Below are 26,602 nucleotides of genomic sequence, written 5' to 3'. Positions count from 1 at the left end.
TCACAGGCGCTGTCCCTGCTGGAGAGAAACCTCTGCTAGATCAATATCTGCTTCACCTAGTGTCACTCGACAAGCGCTGGGAAATTGCTGCTCTACAGAATAAAAAAAAAGTCCTAATTTCTCTCTAGGTCAAAGCTATTACTTTTCCAAAATATCACGGGCTCAGAACGCTCGAGCCTAGGATTTTCTCTGTATCGCCAGTGTGGGAAAATACAATAAAGTTGCAGGTCTGGTCTCGAGTGGACCTTTCCTTCACATTTGCTGCATTTCAATTTTCGAGATGGTAGCTATGGAAACCCAAATGAAATGTTTGAGATAAAATGATTTGAGGGGCTAATGCTTTCTTCGCATTTCATATTCAGGTTATAGACCCGAAAAGTACAGGTTCGTGATATTTCTCTCTAACCTAACTTCCATTTTCTGTAAAGTAAAGCCGCGGCAAGCACGTCCAAAAAGATCCAGGCGAGATAAAAGTCGAAAAATGGGAAAGGAGGCATACGTGAAGGCGAAAAGCTTGATCATTACCCCCAGAATTTTGAGGATTAATCTTAACGTCTGAATAGTTATATAGGTAAAACTCTGATTCTATTCCTGCAGTAGAATAATAATTTTTAGGCATATCTATAACTACCAACAGAGCGGATCAATTGCTGAATTGATCCAGCATTCAAACCTGTTTTGTCTCAAATCATTATCCCAGCAAATCGTTGAATCAAGTCTTTAAAATACATAAGAAAACTTTGTTATTTGAGCCATCTGTTTCTCATAGAGAAAATTAGATGGTAACATTACTACACTCTTGCAATGTAAGCATCATGGTAAGTTACTAGATAGTTACTAGGTATGCGTTTTTGTTGTTTGTTTTTTTCCAATTCAGATTTACGGTGACCGGAAGGGGCGTCTTTGGTTCACTCAAGGTGCGTTACGTTTAAACGTAAGTGGACTGCGAAGTTTACTTCACAGGGTATCATAAGTGAGATTCCCAAAGGAACGAACATGTCCAGTTTCAAGGGCACTGCGAACAGCATAGAGCGTAAGAGGACATCGATACATGACAGGAAGTGGACAGGGGGAAAAAAAATCACTGTCTTTGCGCACTACGTCACCAGTCAGAACTAAAGACAGAGGAGAGCCGTTGAAAGTTTTTTTTAATTTTTTTTTTATTATAAATATCTGCAATGGAGCGGTTGCAATACATTTTATTATTATACCATCTACAGTATTACGAATGGCGATGGGTTATATTTGCATATTGTAATGCCTGAATAGGTGAAACTGATTAAAAAAAGTTAATGAGGCTGCTTTTGTGAAAGAAAGCTACGAGATAAACCCACTATCTATACTCTAAACAATAACAACCGAATAAGCGATTATTGTCAGCTAAATCCGGATATCCGGTGCTTAGGAAGTAGGGAGTAGTGAACACTGCGTAGGGACCATGTCAGTCGGAACAAATCTCTAGTTTTGTTGTGTCCAGCACATATTAAGTCGTGGGAATGTGGTAATATGACGTGGCCATGAGATATTAATTCATGGGAACGTCATATTAACTCGTGAGAACGTGATATTATGTCGTGGCCTCGAGATGCTATGTTGAGCTAACAACATCCATTTGTTGTGGCCGCGACTTATATTTTTCTCGTGGCCACGAGTTATAAACGACCATAGCAACTTGGGATTATTAGAGATAGAGGAAACGTATTTAATATTAAACGGTTTTATTCAACGCGCTATTTTATAGTGTTATTATTCAATTAACTTGTTAGGGCTATATTTTTACATTTATTTCCCCTTTCAATTCGTCTATCCCTTTACCTAATTAACATTCTGTATAATTATGCTAGTATTTGCTACATATTTCCCAAACACTAAACGCCTGGCAATTACGCAAATACGTTGACTGTGCGTTCATACCTGATGATAAGTGAGCGTGTAGTGCTTTCATTTACAAATTAAAATACGTGAATGATTAATTCCTCAATGAAACACTATATTACGCTATATTAATAATTATTAATTCGCAGAAATATAATGAAATGAAATGTTAAATATAACAGTTTATATTCTAAAACAAAAAAAGAAATAATGTAAGAATTTGTATAATAAGATTATAATTTCTTAATTATAGATCAAATATTAATTTAGGCTTATAGGTTAGTTTTAAGTCGCAGTATGGACATATCCAATTTAAGGGGCTTCAAAATAAAGGCCGATATCCACCAGCATTAGGAAGCTTACATAAAAAAAAAATAAAAAAAACGTTGTGTTTGTCTGAAAGAAGAAACTCTATATACCTAGGATGGCTTCGGGGTGACTAAAATATGGGGCAAGTTTCTTTTTTGGGTAAACTATTCCTTTAAGTCCAACTAGCTTTTTTTGTCAATAAAAAAAAGCACTGATGACTTCCTGTGGGTTTCCTTCAACATGCATCCACAACAACAAAATCCAAAATTTCCAGTGAGAATTTTTCTGCATTAAAGATATTTTTTTCCCACAAATCAAACATACTTTAGCCTATACCATTCAACTGATAAATGATGACTGACTGATGTTAGTGGAATTCAATTATGTGGAAAACAAAGAAAACATATCTAGCAGTATAACGTTTATATTGTTAGATATTTCCCAACATGAACAAAAAAAAAAATCCAACCCAGAAATCACAAAATATCTTTTAATCCTGGAACCTTGTTCCAATACTTGTTCCTGGTGCGCGCACACACACAAACACACAAAACACATAACAAATGAAATTTAAGACACTATTGCCTGTATTGAAGTGTCAGTATTAACAAAAGTATTCAAATATTGCAAAACTGTATTTATTGTTTCAAAAGAATTATGTCAATTAAAAAAAAAAACTAAAGAAGAAAAGCAGACAAAATGATTTCTAAAATTTTTTTTTGTTTTGTTTAACAGTGTGAAATAATGGTCAGGTCATTAGTTCTATTAAATGTTTTCCTCTGCATTACAGGACAAAACAGCAATATTAAATCATAATCATTATTAATTATTTAAAAAAATACATCATCATTTTCAAAATCATTCTTGATTAGTACTAGGTCTATGCACCGAATAATCGAAGCAACTGCAACTCCCAAAACCAAAACATAAAAAAAATGCAGCAAACATAATGGAAAAATATTATTTGGGAAATGTTATCTTAAATTTAAACACTTATTACTTATCAGCAAATGTTCAACAACAATTAGTTTAATAAACAGCATTAACCTGAAAGTCATGTGAAGAAGTAGATGCTAGTTTGGCAAAGTTTAAGCCCTCTTTAGTAATTATGACCCTATTTTTGAACCTACTTAATTGTTAAACTCAGTATCTCATCAGGATATGCAAAGCACAGGGTGTTTTACATTCACAATCATTTCCCTCGCTGCAGTGCTATGCTTTAAGACATGCACACGTTCGCAGCTACTCAGATATGATTATGTGTATGTGGCGAAAGAAAAGTGACCAAATTAACTGAATCTGAATAATATTTTCATTTGGAATTTTTGTTTCTCTAACGTATATTCATAAAAACAAATAAAATGTGCTTATAAGACACTCATGAATATGAATCTAAAATAAACGATTTGCATCACTGGTACCTTTAGCATGTATTTTTATCACTTGTTTGTCTTCTAATTAAAAAAAGAAGAAGTCTGAAATGTGTTAGTTAGTTAACAAATCCCTCTTATCCTCTGTACAAAGTTAAATAGAAAGAAAACTCACTTGGTGACACTACACAAATGACTCTTCATAGGCCAAAATATACAGACAAATTTACACGACATTTTTGTGATATCTGCAGCTAAAACAAACCACAACAGCTGCATCGTTTTAGGCAAATAAGATTACTTTATGAGATGATTGCGAGTTACTCGCCTTGTGGACAAAGCCAGATGTCCATGTCCATAAAATATGATTAATAGTAGTGCTCTCAAGTGATTAATCACATCCAAAATATTTACATTTACATAACGTATGTGTACCGTGTATATTATAAAAGCACACACATACATTATATAATTAGAAAATATTTATATGTATTTATATATATTTATTATATTGACATAATTTCCTTAAGTATATAATAAACATGCACAGTACACGCAGATATTATGTGAACAAAAACGTTGGATGCATTGAATGCAATTAATCGTTTGACCGCCCTGATTAGTAGCAATAGCAAATCTTGAAATATTTGGATATGTAATGCTTATAGAGGTCTGGATATATACTGTAGTGTTGCAAGGGATCCGTTTTTGCATATCAATCTCGCTGCATTTCAATTTTACACCTTTGCAAATAGTCCAAACGGGCAAGAAATGTAAACGAAAACTACCCCGATTTAGGGTTGAATTTTCTCTCGTTCAACAAGTGCAAGCCGTAAACCTCCCTCTTTTGCTGGTTCCTCACTGTTGAGAGCACTGGCCTTGCTGCTTCTTCTGGGGACTGTCCAACGTGCGCTCATTCTTCTGCTCCACTGCCACCTACAGGAAGACAGAGGCACGTGCGAATGAGTAGTCGAAGAGTAGCGAGCATCAGCCAGAAGGAGGCAGTCACTCACCACGAAAGGAAGCAGAGGCTAATCATCTAGCCTAAACAGAACAACCTAATCTCAAGCATCACCTGTTCTCACATGCTCATCCCAATTCAATCTTCCCATGACTGACCTCACCGGGGTTCAGACACCTGATGTCACCGTCCTGCCCCACAGCTATGCCGCATTTATCATATACAGCAAGATGCTTCATCAGCAGGTTTCTCAGTCGTTCCTATACTGAGGGTACGGGCAAAGTTTTACATCTTGTTCCTGCCGTCCTGCTGTTTGTTGCACACCTCTGCTCGGTGATGAATCACTCCCTGTGGCTGCTGAACACTAATGGGAACAGATGTTTGTAGAAAACAGCTCCAGCCACCTTAATGACATGTTTGGAATGCAGTAGGGAAAACAAGCTCTGGCAGCTGACACAGCAGGTTGCTTGAGGGTGACAACTTGTCTTTCAGTGGCTTTGTCACAGGGTACATGACATTTAGCTCAGACCCACCCAAAGGGTTTGAAAATCACTGCTAAATAACCAAATTAAATGACTGGTTTTCTAAAGTGTAATACTTAGGGTGAGGACAGGCGTACTACAAAACATGGAATAAACAGCTGGAATCACTACTGCACTAACACAGATTTAGAGAAGAGTGGGCTAAGGTGTGTCATGATGACAACTAACGTGACAACTAATTAGATTTAGGAATGTGTTTTGTAGGCACCGATTATATACCATTAATTAAGATTTATATTTTAAAATAAAGCAAATGTATTTGATATAAAATTTCTGTTTTGGATTATTTATTTTATAAAGAGTTAGGTTACAATATATGTAGTATTGCAACGTTATTTTTGTATCGAGAAAATTAAATTAAGATGACACTTTTTAGTTGATAGCAGAAAACTGAAATATAGTAGTCTGTTAGTTTTACCTCATTTGTCCTTGCCTGGAGGACAACTTAAGTAAAAGATGGCATAGCTGTATCACCGTCCCCTCACACACACACACACACACACACACACACACACACACACACAGAATACCTGATAGGAGTAATGTGATTTGTAGGTGATCCATTTCTTCAAGTCAGTTCTGTCCCCCACGGACAGAGAGCGAACGGTGGCTTTGGACGCAGAAGCAGAGGGCATGTCAAACTCAACTTCCACCAGGCACTCAAACTTAGGAGGCACGTCCCAATCTGAGCCCAGCTCCAAATGACAGTAGAAGGTATGAGGATGTCCCAGTGCTACAAAAAAATACCATCCACAACCAAAAAATTTAACATATGCAACGCAAATAATTAATTCATGCAAATTCCCTTTAAAAGGACCTTTTAGATGAATAAACCACTGGACCTGAGCTGCTCAGATATGTATAATTTAACATTAGCACAGAAATGGCCTCGATTCTGCTAAAATGATCTGAAGAAAGTCATGAAAATGATGATTTCTTCAGATGAATGATGCCAAACAGCATTGGTTTCTGTTCATCTTGATGGCAAAACTTTGAATATGCAAACAAAAAATGCTAATTTGAACTTTAACCTAAACAGCACACGAATCAACTACTTCTGTAATATATAGTGCCTTTTTGTCTTTTCAAGAATTTGACATTCTTTTGTGTTCTACGGAAGAAAAAGTCATATAGATGAGTAAATGATTAACTACATTTTTATTCTATATATATTTTTTGAACACTATTCTTTGAAATATGATTTTAGAGAAGACAGAATTTTAAAAAGAAAGAAAGGTTTGAGGAATAGCTGAATTGCAAGGCTCAGGGATGTCAGACAGTGAGCCTGTGAATTAACAGATGATAACAGCATGAGTTTTTTCTATCCAATCAGACTCATGCAGGACGAGGGGATCCCTGCTGATATTCTATTGAAAAGCCTAAAGCACCGGCCATTGAAAGAAAAAAATACCAGCACGGCCCACAATGCAAATGCTATGACAACAGAAAATCTACAAACAAGATAAAAGATTTCTATACCACGGCACTTGTTTTGGGAGTCACTACTGAATTGAGAGGCATGGCTTTTACCACAGCATTTTGAATTTTTTCAGCAGCACCAAAATATAAATTTAAATATAAAAAACTGCTCTCTATACTAAAATTATTACGAATAATGTGAAAAAAACAAACATTATTAGTAAAATCATTATACCATAAATAAAAGTTGATATTGTTGGTTCATTTACTGACTGGAACTATTTGACATACATGTGATGAAACAGCTAGATAAAACAAACAGTTCTTAAACAACTATTGGCACATCCTGTTGCATAAGAGTAACAGAGGCTATATCTAAATATTTAAATTTGTAGGTCACTAAACTGACAAAAACATTTAACATCAGGGATGTGCACGAGTACCCAGAAAGAACAGCAATTATTGGTTACTGTTTGACTTTTAATCTTTTAAACTTCATAACAACACAGGAGACCTTTTTTGCATTCAAAATTGGATAGTTCACCCTAAAACTTTAATTCTGTCATAAAATATTCACCCTCATAAAATTACAAACCACTGAGTTTAAACTGTTAAACAGTCATTTTAAGAACTATGAGAATGCTTTTTGTCTGCCACAAAAACAAAAATAACCTTTTTTTAACAATTCACCTCCTCTCTGTCACCCTGTAGTGCCATTTAGTGAGTATCACATATGTCTCGGATACATTGTTTACACGCAGATCAAAGCAGAAACAATGTATACCGTTATGGTTCTGGTAGCACAAAATACCATTGTGAAGGTCTTACAGGTTTGCAATGACATAAAAGGTACAAATTTTTATTTTTGGTGAACTATCCCTTTAAGATAATTCCTGTCAATACACAATTTGACATAGCCACCTCAAAGTTCCTACCTGAGTTCTTGTCTGGCAGGCGATTGATCCTCCACACCACAGACCTGAAGGCCTGTTCGTACTTCGCTACGCCGAGAGTGACTCTCATGGCTGGTTCCGAGCCTGATGTGCTGGTTGAACCAAAACTGGCTCCTTTATTGAAGCGAGCCTTCAAGGACTTCTCTCCCGTCACACTCTCTCGCTTAAAGTTCTTTGCCCAAATTTCCGGTATGGGGTAACGGATAGCAACATTCTCACAAGGAATTAATGTTAAAGGATCTCGATTGGATGAAAACCCTGTTGACATCACCAGCCATGACTGCACCTCCACTTCCGCACCCTTGACACAAGCTACTGTTCTCAGAGTGAAGGGAAGAGTTTTTTCAGCAAACGCCGTACGGAAACGCAGCAGTTCAAAGCGACGACCAACCGGTGGGCTAAATGTAATGGCTCGGGACTCCGCAAACTCTAACTGGTCTGCACACTCGTGCAGTCGACAATCCCGGAGCTGGATCCAACGTGATGTTGTGTTGGGAATTATGTCATGCCGAGAAACCACCTCTTTACCTTTGACATGGACATCATTGAGGCCAATACTGCATGGGGAAGATCCATTCAAGAAGGCTAGCATGTTCACTCGGGTCAAAACCAGCTGCTGTAAGATACGGCTGTCCCCTTTGGAGACAATCCCATAGAAGTTATCCTTCACCTCCACGTGGATCTCCTCCTCAGTGTAAGTCGTTGGCCAGTTAAGACCTTCTTGATCCACAGAGAGGCCCACAAGGCTCTCCTGCAGAGCGTGTTGAAAGCTCAAGAAGTCTTCATAGTTTGTTGTCCCAAGCTTCACTGCTTGCTCTCTCACAGGCATATGAACCACTGAGACCTTGGGCTGGATCTTCCTCTTCTCTTTGTAAACCACATGGTCTACACTTATGGTATGAACACGACCATTCTCATCATAGTTCTGGAGCTTGGGTTCAGATATTTCATGCTGGGAGTTTAGCTGGAACTCTTTGAAGGGCTTTTCCAGGCCTCTCTCATAGAAAAGTTGCAGCTGGCCACTGTTCGTCAACCTGACAAATATTGGTCCCCAGTGACGTGAGGACATGATGTTCTTCTTCTCAGGTATGCGCAGGAGCATGGGCCAGCCATCCTGAGGAGTCATATGGTCTGGTTCGTAGGTGGAATCATCAGAGTCAACTTCCTCCACTGAACCATCTGGTAGAGTAGGACTGTCGTCACGGTCAGGGTCAGAAATGTGAATATTCCTGAGCTGATCCAGACCTTCTACAGGAAAGCCTGATGGGATACTATCTTTTTTAACTACAGAGTCTTTCTTAGATGAGAAAAGCATAATAGATTCCCTTTTGATATCAGCATCTTGATACTCAATGAACGGTAAACTGAAGGTGGACAAATCCGGTACCTCCTGACACAGGCCAATGCCTTGGGATGTTTTCAGGTCTGTTTTGTCAAAATAGGCACTGAAAGGGTTAATAGGAGAAGGCTGCAGGTTTGAGAGCTCATCATCCAGAAAAGGATTCTTCTTGTTGTACGGAACGCTGTTGTTTGATAGTGTGTTATTAAACTCAAAGATGGAATTGGTGCCATCAGGGGTCAAGTCCAGAATGTGTCTCTCTGTCATCTGGCCACAAAAGGAAGAGGAAATCAGGTTGCTGTTGGCATCCTGCAGTGGAGAATTGTTGAGGTTATCCAGTTTTATATTAGACTGTCTCCCTGGAGGTTGGAAAACTGACTCCTCATCATCATCAAAGGTAACCCAGCTGGCAAAGCGGTTGGAGGTGACATAAGATTGGCCATTAGTGTGTTGGTTGTTTGCTGTCCAGTTGAATGAATCCATGTTTATTCCTTCATCCTCTTGGCACACAGAAGAGTCTATGAATAAAAAAAAAGAATACAGAGCTGTTTCAACACTAACATTAAATTTGAGCAGGAAAATGGTACATGTCATGTATGAGAGGCAGACATAATCTTATAAACAAAAAAGGATGACCTCCTTGGACTTTCTAGTGTCCTTTGAGCCCATGTCTGAAACCTAATGAGAGTCACAATGGTTAGATTATTTTGGCCCAAATCAAGAAGCGACTGAAAGACATTTCCACAAACAGGAAAGAGGCAAATCAGCCATTCAACCACAATACATAAGCATGCATTCGCATACATTCACTCTCTTTCCACATGCTATGCATTGATTTCAATATAGATGTATTAATATTTTATAAAAAGAGGTGTGACTGACCACAGAATAATGAAGTTTTAGGTTTGAGAGTTGGTTTTTTTCCCCCACTAGGACAAAATGGATCTATTTTCAGGAACAATGGATAGTTGAATAATCGATTTCGTTTTAGTCACACCAAGGTTACAGAAGACAGCTTGAATTAATTTGTGCAATACCCCTACTTTTTAACAACTAACAATTTGACTCTTTACCGCATTCAGATTACAAACCCTGGCCCAGTATGTATGTTTACATGTACTTAATAAAATTGATGTCCCACTAAAACAGCAAAACAGCTTGTAAAATGTCATGTAAACACTCTTCTTTCGAAACTGGGGTGTTCTGTGATTCTGTATGAACCTGCAAAACAGTGTAAGTGATAGCAAAAAAAAAAAAAAAGAAAAAAAAATCATTCATTAATGAATCCTTCTGCTCTCTTGAACCAAGCTCAAACTCTTGTCTGTTCTAGTCCTTCCATGCCAAAATTAGAGAGACAGTCTTTACCTGTTGCTAGGCACCAGCATTCCCCACCTCAGACCTACTTTCTCTGCCAATGCAACAAAGCACTGAATGGTCTGTCTCACATGCCGAAAACTGGCATGACTGCACTATGCAACAAGAGCATACATATGCACACTCAGACACTCACAAATAACAATTTTTAGAAACTAAAATCCAATAAACAACTAATAAAGCTATGGGCCTTATTTATGCTTGAATTTTTCAGGTCTGCTTCTTTCCAGTCTCTTAAAACATTGCCTATTAAATGTGAGCGAGTGTTGGCATATGGTTTGTGGCTTTGTTAATCTTCTCATATTAGTTTAACAGGGTTCAACACACAACAAATCAACTGACACCATTACTACAACAGAAAATAATAAAAGACTACAATACAAGACGTGCACACACAGAAGCAGCCACAAACCTAAAGAGACTCTGATTTCAAGGCTCATATCTTATCAGCCCTGGAGGGAGAAGGTTAAAAGATTATCCCAGCTCAGAAAAAAATGCTGTGTCCCAAACATGAATACTTATGAACAGCATCTGCGCACCTATAAAGCAAGTTTGTTCATGTTCTTACAAGGGATAAATCAAATCAGCCAGAGGGTTAAATGCAAATTGCAACCATTAAAACAAATGTTTGAGGTTCAATGAAGTTCAAGTGAATTCACAAAAATAATAAATAAAATATATTTTCAACTTTTTAATCAGTATTTCACTGTTTTTGAATTAAATGACTAAACATCCTTAAAGCAAAAATGATGTACTTATACAACAAACACTGTTTTCCAAAAATATTTTTTTTAACATAATGCCATTTTTTACAATCATAAATTAATAACAGTTTAGTGAGGTTAAATCTTATAACAAAAACATCTTGCATAAGTAAATTTATGTTAAATTAAGGCTTACCTAGACAATAAAATATATATCAAGAAAAATGTTTTTTTGCAATTTAGAGAGTCTATTCTACCGAGTAAATCATGAAAGCAAAATCTTGTTGCTAAGCATCAACTTACTGGTATTCCGTCAAACTTTCAGCTCCAAGTAAAACTCAGCATGGATAGAGCGCTGATCCTGAGGCTATAAAAGCAATGCCAAGTGAGACTCCAACAAATACTCTCAACCGTGCTTCTTTTTAAAAAAACAGACTCCCCAGTTTTAAAACAAAGAATTGAAAGACGAATATATGCATAATCAGCATAAAAGATCCCGTTAGATATTTCTTAAGAGGAAGAAAGAGAGGATAAATGAAAACTGCAACATCCACAAGCATTTAAGTCAAAAATCTGTGGCAAGTCAGTCACAAAGCAACAGTGCAAAGAAAAAGACTCACCAGAAGAACAGATTCAAGAGTCCAGGTGCTAAAGAGAGGAAACAGATGGGACACCAATTGTGAGGCTTCACTACTGCACTATGCGTTAAAAAGCAGGTCACATGACCTCCTCTGTTTGTGAAGTGCCCGCACAGACATGTAGATGCCTGTTGGTCTGCCTGCCAGCCTGCCTCCTTCACAGGAGGAGTCAACATTTTTGACAGGTAGCTGTCTATACAGAAACTACACCTCAACACTCACACAGAAAGGCATTCTTTGAAATACAATTGGTGGAAAACAAGGTCAGAGAGTCATCTACACTCTCTGCTCTCTCTTGTTTGACTGTATCCGTGTGGAGAAGTGATTCTTTCTTTTGCATCAAACATTGCCATATAAAAGAGGAAACAAGAAAATATGATACAGCAAATAGCATAATGGTGTGCAACTATTTTTTACAGCTACAAAATGTACGAGTAAACTGCCATCTGACAGCAAACCTAAGAACTGAGACAAATGGTTGACAGGTTGTGTTTGCACTGAAGTCTTTATCTGCTTTGAGATCTCTCAATCCTTTCCTACAACACTAAGCTACTGACCTCTGCTTTGCAGTCCTTCTAAACCAGAGCATTAACTCAGAAGTTAGCCTTACTGTGTACCCATTCATTTTCATTAATGCTCTCATCAAATAGAGACTGGCACTCTTACTTTAATAATACTGTTAAATTATCAGACTTCACCATTACCCTAAACCTTAAACTTCACCAAGTGATTCATATGAATAAACTGTATTATGATTTTTCATTCACAAAACTCAGCATCTTTAAAGGGGTCATATGATGTGATTTTAGGTTTAAGTTACAAACTGTTAGTGCATAGATAAGAGTCTACATGAATAAGACTCTACATCACTGTGAGGGTTTATTTTCATAACTCAACATCTGCTAAAAAAAAAAAAAAAAAAAAAAAGAAAGTAGTTTCAACTTGAAATAACTTGTTACCTGCCTAAAATTGTTAGTTGATTCAACTTAAAATTTTAAGTCTCAAAGTTAATTTAAGTGACATTTAATTAAATTATTTAAAATATTTTGACTAAACTAAAGATTTTTAGTCAGCGGGTAACAAGTTATTTTAAACAAAAACAGTGCGATACAATGCTTAAAAAGACAGTATAAGTCATTATAATCAGTAATTATGTGCCCATTGGATGCAACAGATAGCTTGTTTGAAATGTGTTTTATTGTTTTATTTTTGTGTCACAGCGCTGGGACACAGCATCACGTTATGGTAAGGGCGTACCATTTCTGTCACGTGTTTGAGGTATTCGACCAATCATAACGAGCTGGCCAATCAGAGCTCACCTTGCTTCTCAGAATGAAGAGCTTTGTAAAAAACCAAAAAAAAAACAAACATGAAATGTGTTTCAGGAAGGCGGGGCTTAAGAGTAGCAACAAAAATGTACAGTATGTGGAAAATAATGTGTTCATGGAACCGCAAAAACACATTGCATTACACCAAATAAACAAAATAGTGTTATTTGTAGTAAGATCATATGACCCTTTAATTCAGGAAATACATTTTTTATAACATGTTGGATTTAGGACATCCATATGTAAATGATAATTATTATTATTATTATTATTATTTCAAACACGCAAGAAAAATGCTGCTTTCCATGATGGAAACTCAACTCCACTTGAAACTCACCGAAGCATGATGGTGAGAAGACACACAGTGGAAGTGTCATCTCTGACAGGCAGAGCTTTCCCATAATTCGAGTGATAGCTGCAGGTGTGAGTCACAGGAGGCGGGTGTTTTCACGAGGACATTTGCAGGGGTCAAAGGTCACAGAAGGTGAGAAAGCGTGCGAGATTCCCAGCAGGATGTGCTCTTAAACAAGCTGTTGCTCTACTCTATAACCTCTGCTGATCTGAGATTACAGTAACGTCTGCTGTTCTCTGTAGAGATTTGCTAACTGATGACAATGCCCTTCTGTGTGGGCGCCTTTGGATATGACAAAACCACATTCACACACGCTTTCTCATTCTCTCCCGACTGCACACAAGCACACACACACCAAATGCATCTCTATGGACAACAGCGTTCTTATGCATCACCGGAAATAGAATGAGAAGGAAATGAAAATGTGTATTGTATGTGAGATGCGCTGCACGTCCTGATAAAAAACATCATTAGCCATCTGTGCCTGTAAATTAGCCTGACACAAAGCTTTCGTAAAGACCCGGCTTGCACCATACAGCTGCATAAACACTCGTATACACTCGTAACCAATAGTCTCGGCCTACAATGACCCATTCATAACCATGATGTTTCATTCATGAATATAAGCTATAAAATCAAATGAATGACAAGATTTGACAAACAGTGCTTAAAGTGGGCACAAGTCAATGTGTGCAGTTAAACACAAGCCATGCGCAATGTGTACAAACAGTGAATGCGACTCAAAAAAAAAAATAATCACAGCAGAGAAGAACTATGTGCACAAATAATTAGCAATTACACACAAATTTACACTCAGTTCAGCTGTAAATAAACAATCATGGAACTAAACCCAAGGGTCACATGCTGAAAGGAAAACAAACAGAACGACACCCTGCTGCCAGGTTTTAACAGAGTACACATCAACACAGTGAGAGCTGGAGCAAAGGCCAGTGGGTAGGGCAAAAGTGGGTAGGGTATGCAGATTTTCAAACAATTTCACGTCTAATGGTATCTCGCACAGACAGGCCTTAGGGAAAACAACAACAACAACAAATGCTTATACACAAATGTATTGATAACGATTGCTATTGCACATATTTCTCAATATTAAACACATGTAACTAGACCTTGTGTACTGCATGCTTGAATGATGTCTCCAGATTTGATGAAGACAAGGACGCTATTACTTTTCAATATCAACTGAATTTTTTTTTCCCAATACAATGTGAGAAAAAAGCCATAGCCGTAATAAAAGAGCAGAGACCTGAGAATAGTAGTAACCAACATCCACGCAACCACACAGCAATGACCAATTATCTAGCATCATAGGAATAATTTACAAAATCTAGTTTTTAAAAATGACTAATTATTCATTATTTTATGCTGCTATCCAAATATGTGCTCAGCAAGGCTGTACTTATTCAATCAAAAACACAGTAAAAAAAAATAGTACTATTTTACTATTACAATATAATACAACTATTCTCTATTATAGTCTAATTTCTCTAATAATTAAATTTTCCTCTAGCCTTTAGCGTTACATGATGCTAAAAGTAACAGCTGGGCTGCTTACTATTAATATTTTCTTTCCCTAATTAAAAAAAAGTATTATTCCTGAACAAAAATTAATTTAGAAGAATCTTTTTTCTTACAGGCTCAAACACGACCAAACTCCAGCATAGCTTGGCATGATTACACACTTGACTATTTACTGTACGGTTTGCTTTAACTAACACTCAATATGCACTTCTATTCACTCCTGCCTCAAGTGAAAATTCTGTTGCAGTGACTCCATCTTCCCACAGCCTGAGAAATGAAGCATGCTGCATTTTAATAAATAAAACCGTCTTAAGCACCTCACCCTCGCCTGTCTCCATAGAAACCCTGGTCTGAGTGAGCTATTGCTAGAGGGCTGAGGCGAAAGGCCTGAGATGGATCGTGCAGGAGCGCTAACCGCTCCGCCACAAATTACCTGAGAGAGAGAGCGTCCTGCCTCAAATCAGCACAGCGTTCCTTCAGAGCCACCATCACTCACACGAGAGGAGCGTCTGAGGAGCAGCTGTCACAGACCATGTGAATTTATTTGTCCCGATTCCTCCATCATTTACTCCTAAACCTGTCGTCTTTTCATTCCGCTTGCGTTCCTGGATGCGACCCCGGAGGCTGTGCTGAGCAACGGAAGGGATTTATTGATGGATAATTCAGCGTGTGAAGCATTTCCTGTGCGATTCTCACTTCCTTCTGTCTCCTCACGAGGGGACAGACTTTAATTACTGTTTGAGGCACTTGGTGGATATAAAACCACCACTTACAGATGTTCAACTGATGAGAGCTACCCATTTATTAACTTAGTAGGTAGGACGCTGTTTGTGTGGTACTTACTAGAAGAGTGGGGACAGGAGGGTGTTTGACTGGGTGGCTCTTCGGTGTTAAGTGAGGGCAGGTCACAGGAAGACGCCCCCATGCTCACGGAGCTCTGCTCCTCTGATTGGGTGGTCCAGCTGCTCTCTGATGGGGGAACGGCACTCCAGAAACTGGCTGAAGAGCAAATGCTGTGCCTGGGACCTGAAATAAAACAAAATGTCTTTAGAGTAGTACTGTCAAATGATTAATCGCATGCAAATAAAAATTTTTGTTTACAGAATATATGCATGAGTACCGTGTATATTTACTATAAACTTACTTTAAAACTTTTTAAAATGTAATTTGTTCCTATGATGGAGCTGAAATTTTAGCTGCCATTAGTGTCACATGATATTTTAAAAATCATTCTAATATGCTCAGGAAACATTTATTATTATTATTAATTCTGAGAGCAGTTAAGCTGCTTAATATTTTTGTAGCTGCTAAATATTTTTGTTACAGTTGAGCTGCTACATATTTTTGACTTTGTCACTTTTGATCAATTTAATGTAGACTTGCTAAATAAATGTATCTCCTATTATGTGCAATACTTTTTTATTATTTTTTAAATGAAAATAATTAAATCTAACTGCCCCCAAACTTTTTCATTATTTCCATGAATTTATTTGCATTTCATTTTAATTTCCTAAAATTAAAAACAAAAATGTTAATTATAATTCTACATCTTATTATCTACTGTAATTCAGGAATCAAGTTAGAACTCAAAGGCAGTGTCATTTTTGATTCTGAATGGTGCACAACTCTGTAATGTGTGTGTGAATAGCGTAAATGTGTGTCGCTAATGAACAGGTGTTATCGTTGAATTAGAGAAGGAAGACTATTAAATATTCACAGTGGGGAAAAGTGCTTTAGTAAAAGGATTAAACATCAAGGGTGAGCCGAGATAACGCAGCATACTGATGTGTATCAGCCTCGTCAAACAATCGAATCAATCTACTCAATTACTTTAATTAGCCCTGCTGTAATTACTATCAGAGGACAAATTACTTAAAAATACTGTGAAAATACTGTGTAGAAGAACACTTTGAAACAATGATAGAAAGAATAGAGTATGGCATTTTAGATTCAGGTTGGAGTACATATGTAAAGTCAGATGACATACTTCCAGTTCTTTAAATACATGTAGGCACTGCTGATGCTAAATTAAACAATTGGGATTCAAAAACACAGGATGTGCTCACTGCCTAGCAACAAATCCAGCCCCACACTTTTCTGGAGCTCAATTAAAAAAAAAGTTCACAAAAGTAGTCATTTAAAACTTCATGACCTACTTAAAAAAAGAACTTGAAATTGTTTCCAGTAAAATGATTTTGGAGATACAAGTTGAAATGCAGGCAAGAGTAATCATGATTAATCTTAAGTCAATACAACAGAGAAGTGGTTGGGTTGGATTTAGATGAAAGAATTGAGTATCAGAAAAACAAAAACAAAAAATTATGATGATGACAATATCCAAGCATGACACTATCGCATCATCATCAGATGTAAATATAAAAACACAGTCAGCTAATTCTCAGAGGAATGACGCACATGCATGATTCAAAATTATGACTTTCCAAAGTGATTAAAAGACTTCCCTCAAATTAATAATCAGAATTTGAACTGATTCCAAATTCTCAAATCTATGTATTTTCATATAGCTGTTTTGAACTACTAGTACAAACTCAGTCTTTCAAATGAAGAGTTTTGAAAAATTTTATAATATTCTCAGTCTATGAGAAAAGAAAACAAGTGTGCATGTGGGATTACTCCACCTAAAACTCCTTTTCCTGAGGGTTCCCAAACCTCTGATTTCACCAAAAACAACTTCAGATGGATCAGATGTGCTCCGATGGTTTTTTTTTTTTTTTTTTTGGTCATGATGTTCACAATATACTTACAGTGCCCTCCATAATTATTGGCACCCCTGGTTAAAATGTGTTCTTTAGCTTCTAAAAAATTCAGTTTTGTTCTAAATAATATAGGACCACAATGGAAAAAAAAGAGGAAATTCCACCCTTTAATTCAAGTGCATTTATTCAGTGGAAAAAAATTCCCACATTAAGAAATAATTCTTTTACATCAAATCATGGGTGCCACAATTATTAGCACCCCTGATGTTTAATACTTTGTACAACCCCCTTTTGCCAACAAAACAGCACCTAATCTTCTCCTATAATGTTTCACAAGATTAGAGAACACAGAAAGAGAGATCTTCGACCATTCCTCTTTGCACAATGTCTCTAAATCATCCAGTGACCTGACTCCTCTCCTCTGCACTCTCCTCTTCAGCTCACTCCACAGGTTTTCAATGGGGTTGAGGTCGGGGGACTGAGATGGCCATGGGAGGAGCTTGATTCTGTGTGTGGTGAACCATTTCTGTGTAGATTTGGCCACATGTTTTGGGTCATTATCTTGCTGAAAGACCCAGTGACGACCCATCTTCAGCTTTCGGGCAGAGGCCACCAGATTTTGCTTTAAAATGTCCTGGTATTTCAAAGCATTCATGATGCCATGCACCTAACAAGGTTCCCAGGGCCTCTGGAAGAGAAACAGCCCCACAGCATCACTGATCCTCCCCCATATTTCACAGTGGGCATGAGGTGCTTTTCTGCATACTCATCTTTTGTGTTCCGCCATACCCACTTAGAGTGTCTGTTGCCAAAAAGCTCTATCTTGGTCTCATCTGACCAAAGAACACGGTCCCAGTTGAAGCCCCAGTACCGCTTAGCAAACTCCAAACGTTATGCTTATGATTGTGACTGAGAAAAGGTTTTTTCCTTGCACGCCTCCCAAAGAGCTTGTTGGCATGTATATAGCGTCTGATGGTTGTTTTGGAGACTTTGTGACCCCAAGATGCTATCATTTGTTGCAGTTCTTTAACAGTGAGCTTTGGAGATTTTTTTATTTCTCTTACCATCCTCCTCACTGTGCGTGGAGGCAAAATAAACTTGCGTCCTCGTCCAGGCTTGTTTACTACTGTTCCAGTTTTTTTAAACTTCTTAATGATTCCTCTCACAGTAGATATGGGCAGCTGCAGGCGGGTGGCTATTTTCTTGTACCCATTACCTGACTTGCGAAGGTCGACACACATCTGCCTTACTTGAATGGTGTGTTCCTTTGTCTTTCCCATGTTGAAGAGTGGATAAGAGAAATGGCCTCTGTGTCACGTCATATTTATACCCCAGGGAAGCAGGAAGTGATAAATTGCTAATTAAATGTTCCTAGATATTCAGATCAACTTTGTAAACTACTGTAGAAATGACAGAAATACTTCAATTACATTTATTTTATAGGAATTGTTAGGGGTGCCAATAATTGTGGAACAAGTTATTTTATGAAAAATAATTATTTGTTAGTCAGGGATTTTTATTTCCCCTTAAAATTCATTTTATATTCACGTTATATTTTTCTACAATTTTCAGTGTGACAATATGCTTCTGCAATAAAAATTGAATTTATTTTAAGGCTTTTAACACATCTTAACCAGGGGTGCCAATAATTATGGAGGGCACTGTATTTAATGTGACAAAATTTGTAAGTTTGTGAACCCTTTAGAATTTTCTATATTTCTGCATTATTATACCCCAAAACATGATCAGATTTTCACAGTTCTCAAGTTCTGAAAGTGGCAATAAGAACCCAACAACACCATCTCTAAACCTCTGATTTCACTACTACTTAACAACTTCAGATGGATCCTTATGTGCTCTGATGGGGTTCTTTAGTCAATTGAAACATTAAACATTATGTTTACAATAGATTTATTTAATATAACAACAGCAACGTCAAGTTTTTTCTGCATTAGCATTAAAAAGCATTGCTTTACTACTTTGTTGTTTTATCTTCCGATTTAAAAGAAAAATTGCATTCAGTCGATCCAAAGTGATATGAATCTGGATGCCTCTGAATATAATTAATGTAAGACATTGTGGTTGGATAAATGCTACATCTGACATTGGCTTTCTGGCTGCTAAAGCTTCCTCTCGACCACACATGTAAATTAAGGCATCAAACCTGAAATCATCTGTTGGGACAGCCCCTGTAATCAGACTAAATAAGCAGTACTTTAACAAACCCAGGCTTGATCTCTTAGTGATGATATTATCAAGGAATGATAGACCGGCTGCACCCTTGACTTCATTTTAAGGCAGATTTCATGCAAGAGCAACAACAGCTGAGATGAAAACTCTGCTTATGGCTTCAATTAGGGTTTGAAGGGTTTGGCCATTTGCGCGTTGCTACACTCGGCCTCTCACAGGAGATTTCCTGGGAAAGAGTTGCTGGCAAAGCTGCTGGGTTTCGACAAGAGTGGGGGTTGGTGAGTCAATGTGTGCAAAAAAGAGACAGGGCAGAGATAAACACAGAGACAGGCAAGACTAGACCACGCATCAGGCCTAAAGGAAGTGACACAGTCCTTTTTTTAGCCCAACCCTACTGAGTCATCTCATTGCAGAAATCAGTAAAATAACGTTTCTCTGGAAAACTGGAAACATTGGGAAATTCTTATGGCTGTAGTGTAATGGTTAGATGCTTAAATCTGAATCAGAAAGGTTGTCACTGTGCCCTCAAGCAAGATATAATCCGGAGAGAATCCAGGAGAATTGTCAATATCATAAATCACACGATTCATTTGTTGAGAAAGCATCTGTCATCCATTACTTAGAATTTATTTTGAGTTTCATTATGAAACTATGCAACTATACTGTTATGAAACAGAGGAAATGCACTTGAGGGTTTAAAAGCAGAAATGTGAAGATTTTACGTGCACTTACATGAACTCTTCCTCAAAATTCGTAAGTTTGTGAACCCTTTAAAATTTCCGATATTTCCACATTATTATAGCCCAAAACATAATCATAATCATTTTCACAAGTTCTGAAAGTGGCAATGAGAACCCAACAAAACCATCTCTAAAGTGTTTGGACTCCAGAAATCCACAGTCAGACAGTGTACAGACAGAGGAAGTTCAAGACCACCATTACCCTACCCAGGAGTGGTCCACCAACAAATATCCCTCCAAAAGCAAGACTCGTAATAGTCCACAAGATTGCAAAGGACTCCAGGTTAACTTTTTTCTCACATTGGCTAATATTCAAGTTTATGAAAGTTTATGAAGTTGTTCTGTGCTGAGGAATGGGCCAAAATTCCTACAATTCAATGTTAAGCTGCAGTTATTGCTGCAAAAGGGGGCCTCACCAGATACTGAAAGCAAAGATTGGCATGTGTGTGTTTGTGTGTGCGTTTAAACTTGACCTTAGTGTACTTAAACTGAGCTCTTTTCTCAGAAGATTTTGTTGGATTCCTTATTATATGACCCCTTTTGAAACTGTGTGCAGTGCATTTCTCTGTTTTCTTGTATTGTCAGTGCTTTTTTAAATGAACTGAGGGATGATGGATTGTATTGTACTGTACTGTACTGTACAGTACTGAACCCAGAGCATGCCTTTGGGAGCACAGTATGTGAATCTCATGGTTAGATTCCAACTTCTATGCAATAAAAAAAACATATTTAAGTAGTTGTCATACCTTTTACCTGTGAAGGAGGAGGAGAAGAGGGTGACCATGGTTTTTCATCAAACTGAACCCAGGAATTTGGCTGCTCTGCTTTCTGACCAGACACACATGGTACTTCTGCCCAAGTAGAGGAGTCCTGCACAGGCTGATCTAAAGAGGGCTGGAGGTGGTCCTCGTCTTTGGACAAGAAGAAGAAACACAGTTAGAGAAATACAGCCTCCTCTCAATAAAAAGGTCACAGTTAAATGTTAAATCTAGCAGGGTGCAAGAACTGTAGACCGTTCCCACAATAATTACTATGGAGCAATGACCTCAGGACGCAGGAATCTCACAGAAAGGTCTGAACACAAACTAGACAGAGACAGAGTAAAACAAACTGATATCCACTCAGAAAAAAGGTTACATGTCTTTGTAATTCCATACAAATGGTCCACATAAAGTCCTGAAACAATTTTTCTTTGCCATCTAAAGCATCATTTAACAATCCAACATCAGACATAGCTTCCCAACTGACTAAAACTGACATTAACGAGTACCCTGTAGCGGCATATTTAAGAATGACAACAACACTAGTACAGTATGTTTAGTGGATTTTTACTGCAGTTTAACATTATGTCAATAGTTCAACTGATAAAACATCTCTCCAAAGAAACCTGCAGACAAAAATATACTTCCAGTTTTCAAATATAGCACCTTTATACAGTACACATTATAATCTATCCCTCCCAGCCTTCACTTGTATCAAACTCAGTATGGCATCTCTGACTAGTCAAATAGAAACCTCTTTATATTTATATTTATATACCAATTATATTTATTTGTTTAGCAGACATTAGGGGGCAGAGGATTCAAAATACACATTTTAATAGTTTTTTGTCCGTGAGAATTGCTCATAAAAAATCTTGTAACTAAGTAAAGACTATGTTTGTACTGACCTGCCTGTGACTCCTCATCTGGAAAAGCAACCCAGCCTGGTCTGGGATCAGTTCTGCTACTGGCTGTAGCAGCCATGGAGATTGTCCTGTCCTGTGTCTTGGTTCTTGTAACGTTGGCTCACTCCCCCCAAATCTTGGACTCCATGCCCACCTAGGAAGGCTTAAGAAGAGAGAGAACCATCAGCTATTCATTAGGATTTTACATATTTTGATAACGGTATTTAATTTTATGTATAATTATATGTCTTAAAATATAATAATATGTCTTAAAATATTTTAAATACTAGATTATTTATGTTACAGGAAAGCTGAATTCCCAGCAGTCTTGAGTGACGTGAACTTTCTGTAATCATTTTATTATGCTTAATTAGTCCAGGTGTAAATCAGAGTAAACGTCAAAAAAAATTGGTTTCGGGAATCAGTAGTTTCAGACATAACCGAACAGTAGTACATAATTCATAACTCAGTCACTTCTCCTCTGGAGTTACAGGATGAGTTATGTTCTACTTGTGCTTGTTGAGGATACAATAAGACTGCAAATTTGAGGCAGTGATACCACAAATGAACAACCACTGGTAAAGAAATAAAATAAGAAACAGAGAATGGGAAGTTCAGGGACGACATGTATTGTCTAGGCAAAATAAATTTCTCCACAGCAAGTAGTGACAGCAGTAAACACAGAAGGCTTGTGTAAGTGTTTTTGACTGCCAACCAGAAATCAACATGCCTCGACAGGGCCCTTTAAAACAGGATGGAGACAGTGCGAAGCCACAGGAAGGACTACTGATAAATGTCTGACAACCGAAAACCATTTATAACACAAATAGCTACAACAGCCCCTCTGGCTACTCCGATCAAACTTCATACAAAGAGGAGACATAAAAGCAGTGTGTTTTAAAGAAAATCAAAGTTTTAAGTGTCAAGGATCACAGCACTCCAATGTATTATTAAGTCTTCACGAGGAACCGGGTGACGAATGCACCAACGAAAAGTCACAAATGCCCTTCAAATGTCACAAAAGAGGAAAAGCACAGTGACAAAAGCTCAGAGGCCATTGTGATCAGGATTTTTCCACATCAGAGAGGGCCTATTTTCACTCCTAACTCGAGACCCTGCAGGAAGCACGCTTTCGTAGAGGAAACACACTTGGATGTGCTGAACAATCTGGTAAATTGGGGCCAATTCCGTAACATGTTTTTGTTCTGGTAAATCTCTCCTTTGCATTCACAATCCGGCTGCATGCTACCCTTCTTCAGCCCCCTATTTCACACCAAACAAAGCAAGCACCGCCCTCCAACCAGAGGATTCATTCAACATCGCACAACACCCACTGTTTACTGAAAAACTCAATAGTTTGGATGCTAACAGCACTATATTTTCAGCCATAAGAAATTCCAGAAGTTACTTTAATTTGTAAAATAACCTGAAAACTAACATTAAAAGCCATCAAAACTGTAATTATTAATTAAATGGGTCTTTTTCAAAGTCAAACTGATCTGAACAATAAAGTATATATAAAATTCATTTTAATTGACTTTGTCTGGAGCCAAAATTTAAAAGCAACACAGGTGTTTGCGGCTGCAAAATCCTACAAAACTCCCATCCACTTCTCAGTCTCCAACAGGTTTGGGCTCTGGCAGTCTGTCAGTTATGTCAGCGGTGCATGCAGGCGTCCACAAGATATGTGCACAATATTGGGAAGTTTGGCAGAACTAGTCTGCAGAACTCTCTTACTGTGTCAAATCTCTCTCTCGCACAGCCATCCTAGAGCTCATGATCATGCATGGCATCATCATTCGGACTGTGCTTTCAGACACTGCATAATTTCCTGCTGTCAGCGCTCACAGTCACAGTGAGTCTGCCTCACACAGTCCAAGTTTTAACACTTTACCAAAAAAAAAAAAAAAAAAAAAAAAGCGTAGCTAGGAGTAAAAACAAACAAATCAAGCAGGAAAAACAGTGTCCACTGTGTCCAGAAATGCAGGAACAGTTATTATCTATGTCGTAGTTCTGCTATGTCAAGTCACATAGAGCTCAAGAATACATGGTGGTCATGTTCTACACACCCAAGGATAAATGACACAGGAAGCATCAGGTGCATCACATCATGAAGAGCCAACAGGACCTAGCCTGGAGAGCAATGATTCAAAGTATGTTGTTGTTATTGTTAACGAACACTAAAGATATATATATATATATATATATATATATATACTAAAGATATACACATACATACATACATACATACACACTCACAAGCATGTATATATTTAATAAATAATGTATGTATAATATAAATTATACAAATGCATGTAAATATGCACATATTTTCAAAATATTTACTGCATGAGTGTCTTTACATATACATAATAAATATGAACAATACATACTATGTAAACAAAAACATAAAATAAACTGATAAATAATATGAAACATGAATTAATGCTAAACAGAAATATTTTTCAAAAACTTCAAAATTACAAAATTACATAACAAAATGACAAAAACTAAGAAAAAAAACAATGAAACTAAAATAACACTGGGTCTATGGTGTTGAAGTTAAAATATATGAGAAATAAAATTCATCGCAATCAATCAGGCCTACAGTATAATATTCACAATGATAACGGCAAACTCTGGGGAAAATAAGAGTGGCTGGAGTAGTTTCTCAGCATGACAAAAACAGGTGTTTGCTTCCAGACAGCTTGATTATAATTGAAGCGATCACGATTTGTGTGTTGTTATTTTATTTGCATCTGTCTAGCCAGATTATGTTGTTGTTGTTTCGAAATATATATGTTGAGGACAATTTCCTGCCTCAATAACCATGGCATTAATGATTCCAACAGGCTTAAGTGAGCAGCCAGACCATCCACCAGCACAGAAAAGAAGTTAACTCCTGCAATGTCCCCTACAGCGCCTAGCAGGAGAGACCCCGTCATTCCCTAAGCCTCACCTAACGGAGGGGGCTTGCTGAGATGTCTCAAAAACTCAGCCCTGCACCAAAAGACAACAAAAAGTAGTTTGATTTTAATAAAAAAGCGCCTGCAACCCCCTGCTTCCCAAAAGTTCTCAGCTTCATGCCAAGTTCACAGAAAAACTGTTTACAGAGCAGCGAACCTCACATGAATAACACCATAATCTCCAGACGCTCTACCAGAAAATCCTGCTGCGCTCAGTCTTCAAAGACACGGCCATTAGCTCCAAAACAAGTAGAACAAGTAAAAACAAATATCAGTAACTAAATCCATGTATAGGTAAAGAGGTCAATCCACCACCTGGGACAGATAAACGCAGTTAATAAAGGACATTTCCCCTCGGATAGCCACACCATGCTTCACGTGGTAACACTGCAGTGTATAAAGATGAATGATGACAGCTACAAACTTTCTTTTCAAACACAGCGAGACTATAATTGAGTAAATGTAGGCAGGTAAAATACACATATAGCATTGCCATATGCAAACATTTATCATGAGTCAGTATTTTCAAAGGGGCAGGCGGAACTGTGGGAAGGTTTTGCAATGTAGGACAAAGGATAATATGATATTATGTCTTGATTCATTTCTGAGAGGTCACGTTAGAGTGACTCTTCGTAGTCGGGTGAATCCCAACAAGGACATGGATATATTTACGGTTTGCGTTTTACAAAGACAAAAGCAAACCGTATAAAACCAGTCCAATCCGTGACTCAGCAAGAGAAAAGGTCCATGTTATTCACATACCTACACACATATATATATATATATATATATATATATATATTTTCACCAGCACTAAGCGTTTGAGAATAATACAGGTTTGACGTATCACATAAGTATATACTGATATTTTCATGCTTATCACACAACAATAATCTGCTGTGATGTTATCAAGTGAGTAAAACAGGCTTCAACATGTAACAATGGCACTGAAAACAACCAAAAAATGTATCCTTATCATGCCAACTTCACATAAAAACTTATTCGATCTGTGTATTCTGACATTTGACAACTTTTCGCTACGTGTTACATATATCCTGCTACCTATGTAAACAAAGCACACGCGCTTACAGCAACCTGTTGCAACACTGAGAGACGCATAGTTTCACAGTAACTAATGAAACTTGAACATTCAACCCCGAATATAAATCTGTGCTAAGCATTACATGATTATTAGACAAATTAAATCGACAGTGTTGTGTTTAAACCAGCGACGAGCCCAAAAAAACAAGTGCACGGGAATATTTACATACCGATATCGTGTTTGTTGAGTCTAAGCAGATCGTAGCTCTCACCCGCTCCCGGTGAATCTGGGCTAATGCCCCACCTTACTCGCAGCTGATTGGACAGAGGAAGCAACGCTGTTCGATGCCACACCTTATTGTCACATGATTGGACACTTAAAGCAGCGCTGCTTCAAATGTCCAATCAGGTGCTAACCAGGTGGAACACTAAGGAAAGTTTTGCCCCAAAACGCATCACAGCAGGGAATTAAAAAATGCGTCTAATTAAAGGTTTTAAATATTACATAATATTATATATTTGAACTTAAAAGTAACAATAGAATTTATTTTAATGAAATTAATGTGACTGCTTTGAATT

General features: G+C 37.5%; 2 protein-coding genes across 6 annotated transcripts in view; one reads left to right on the top strand and one right to left on the bottom strand.

The window, feature by feature from the left end:
• Nucleotides 1-3,036, top strand: part of nrxn3a (neurexin 3a) — a 277,248-nt gene extending 274,212 nt beyond the window's left edge. The window contains exon 25 of the transcript XR_006253012.1: nucleotides 878-3,036. The gene's annotated coding sequence lies outside the window, so the exon portion shown is untranslated. The remainder of the gene's footprint in view (nucleotides 1-877) is intronic.
• On the bottom strand, nucleotides 2,661-26,317 carry ston2 (stonin 2). Of its 5 annotated transcripts, XM_043262608.1 has the most exons (7): nucleotides 26,254-26,317; nucleotides 22,020-22,179; nucleotides 21,097-21,261; nucleotides 15,547-15,729; nucleotides 7,412-9,286; nucleotides 5,588-5,790; nucleotides 2,661-4,490 (listed from the first exon to the last, which is right to left on the bottom strand). In XM_043262608.1, the coding sequence occupies exons 2-7, from the start codon at nucleotides 22,093-22,095 to the stop codon at nucleotides 4,413-4,415; spliced, it is 2,580 nt and encodes an 859-aa protein (XP_043118543.1). In that variant the 5' UTR covers nucleotides 22,096-22,179; nucleotides 26,254-26,317; the 3' UTR covers nucleotides 2,661-4,412. The 5 variants fall into 5 exon arrangements, with proteins under 5 accessions (XP_043118543.1, XP_043118544.1, XP_043118548.1 ...); XM_043262609.1 differs by lacking the exons at nucleotides 22,020-22,179; nucleotides 26,254-26,317 and having other exon boundaries at nucleotides 21,104-21,257; XM_043262613.1 differs by lacking the exons at nucleotides 21,097-21,261; nucleotides 22,020-22,179; nucleotides 26,254-26,317 and adding an exon at nucleotides 15,137-15,332 and having other exon boundaries at nucleotides 15,547-15,688.
• Between the last annotated feature and the right edge of the window lie 285 nt (nucleotides 26,318-26,602).

This window comes from Puntigrus tetrazona, chromosome 17, assembly GCF_018831695.1.
Source record: "Puntigrus tetrazona isolate hp1 chromosome 17, ASM1883169v1, whole genome shotgun sequence".
Lineage (NCBI taxonomy): Eukaryota > Metazoa > Chordata > Actinopteri > Cypriniformes > Cyprinidae > Puntigrus > Puntigrus tetrazona.
Note: the sequence above shows the minus strand (reverse complement) of the source record. Positions and strands in the feature narration are given on the sequence as shown.

What these genes read in the sequence shown, in the direction of transcription:
- ston2 (XM_043262608.1), bottom strand. Translation starts at nt 22,095, where the DNA reads ATGGCTGCTACAGCCAGTAGCAGAACTGATCCCAGACCAGGCTGGGTT. An exon ending in CTCCTGTCCCCACTCTTCTA is followed by an intron (nt 9,287 to 15,546) that starts GTAAGTACCACA and finishes TTTTATTCATAG; the next exon opens with ACTCTTCTGTGTGCCAAGAG. An exon ending in CCTGCCAGACAAGAACTCAG is followed by an intron (nt 5,791 to 7,411) that starts GTAGGAACTTTG and finishes ATTTTTTTGTAG; the next exon opens with CACTGGGACATCCTCATACC.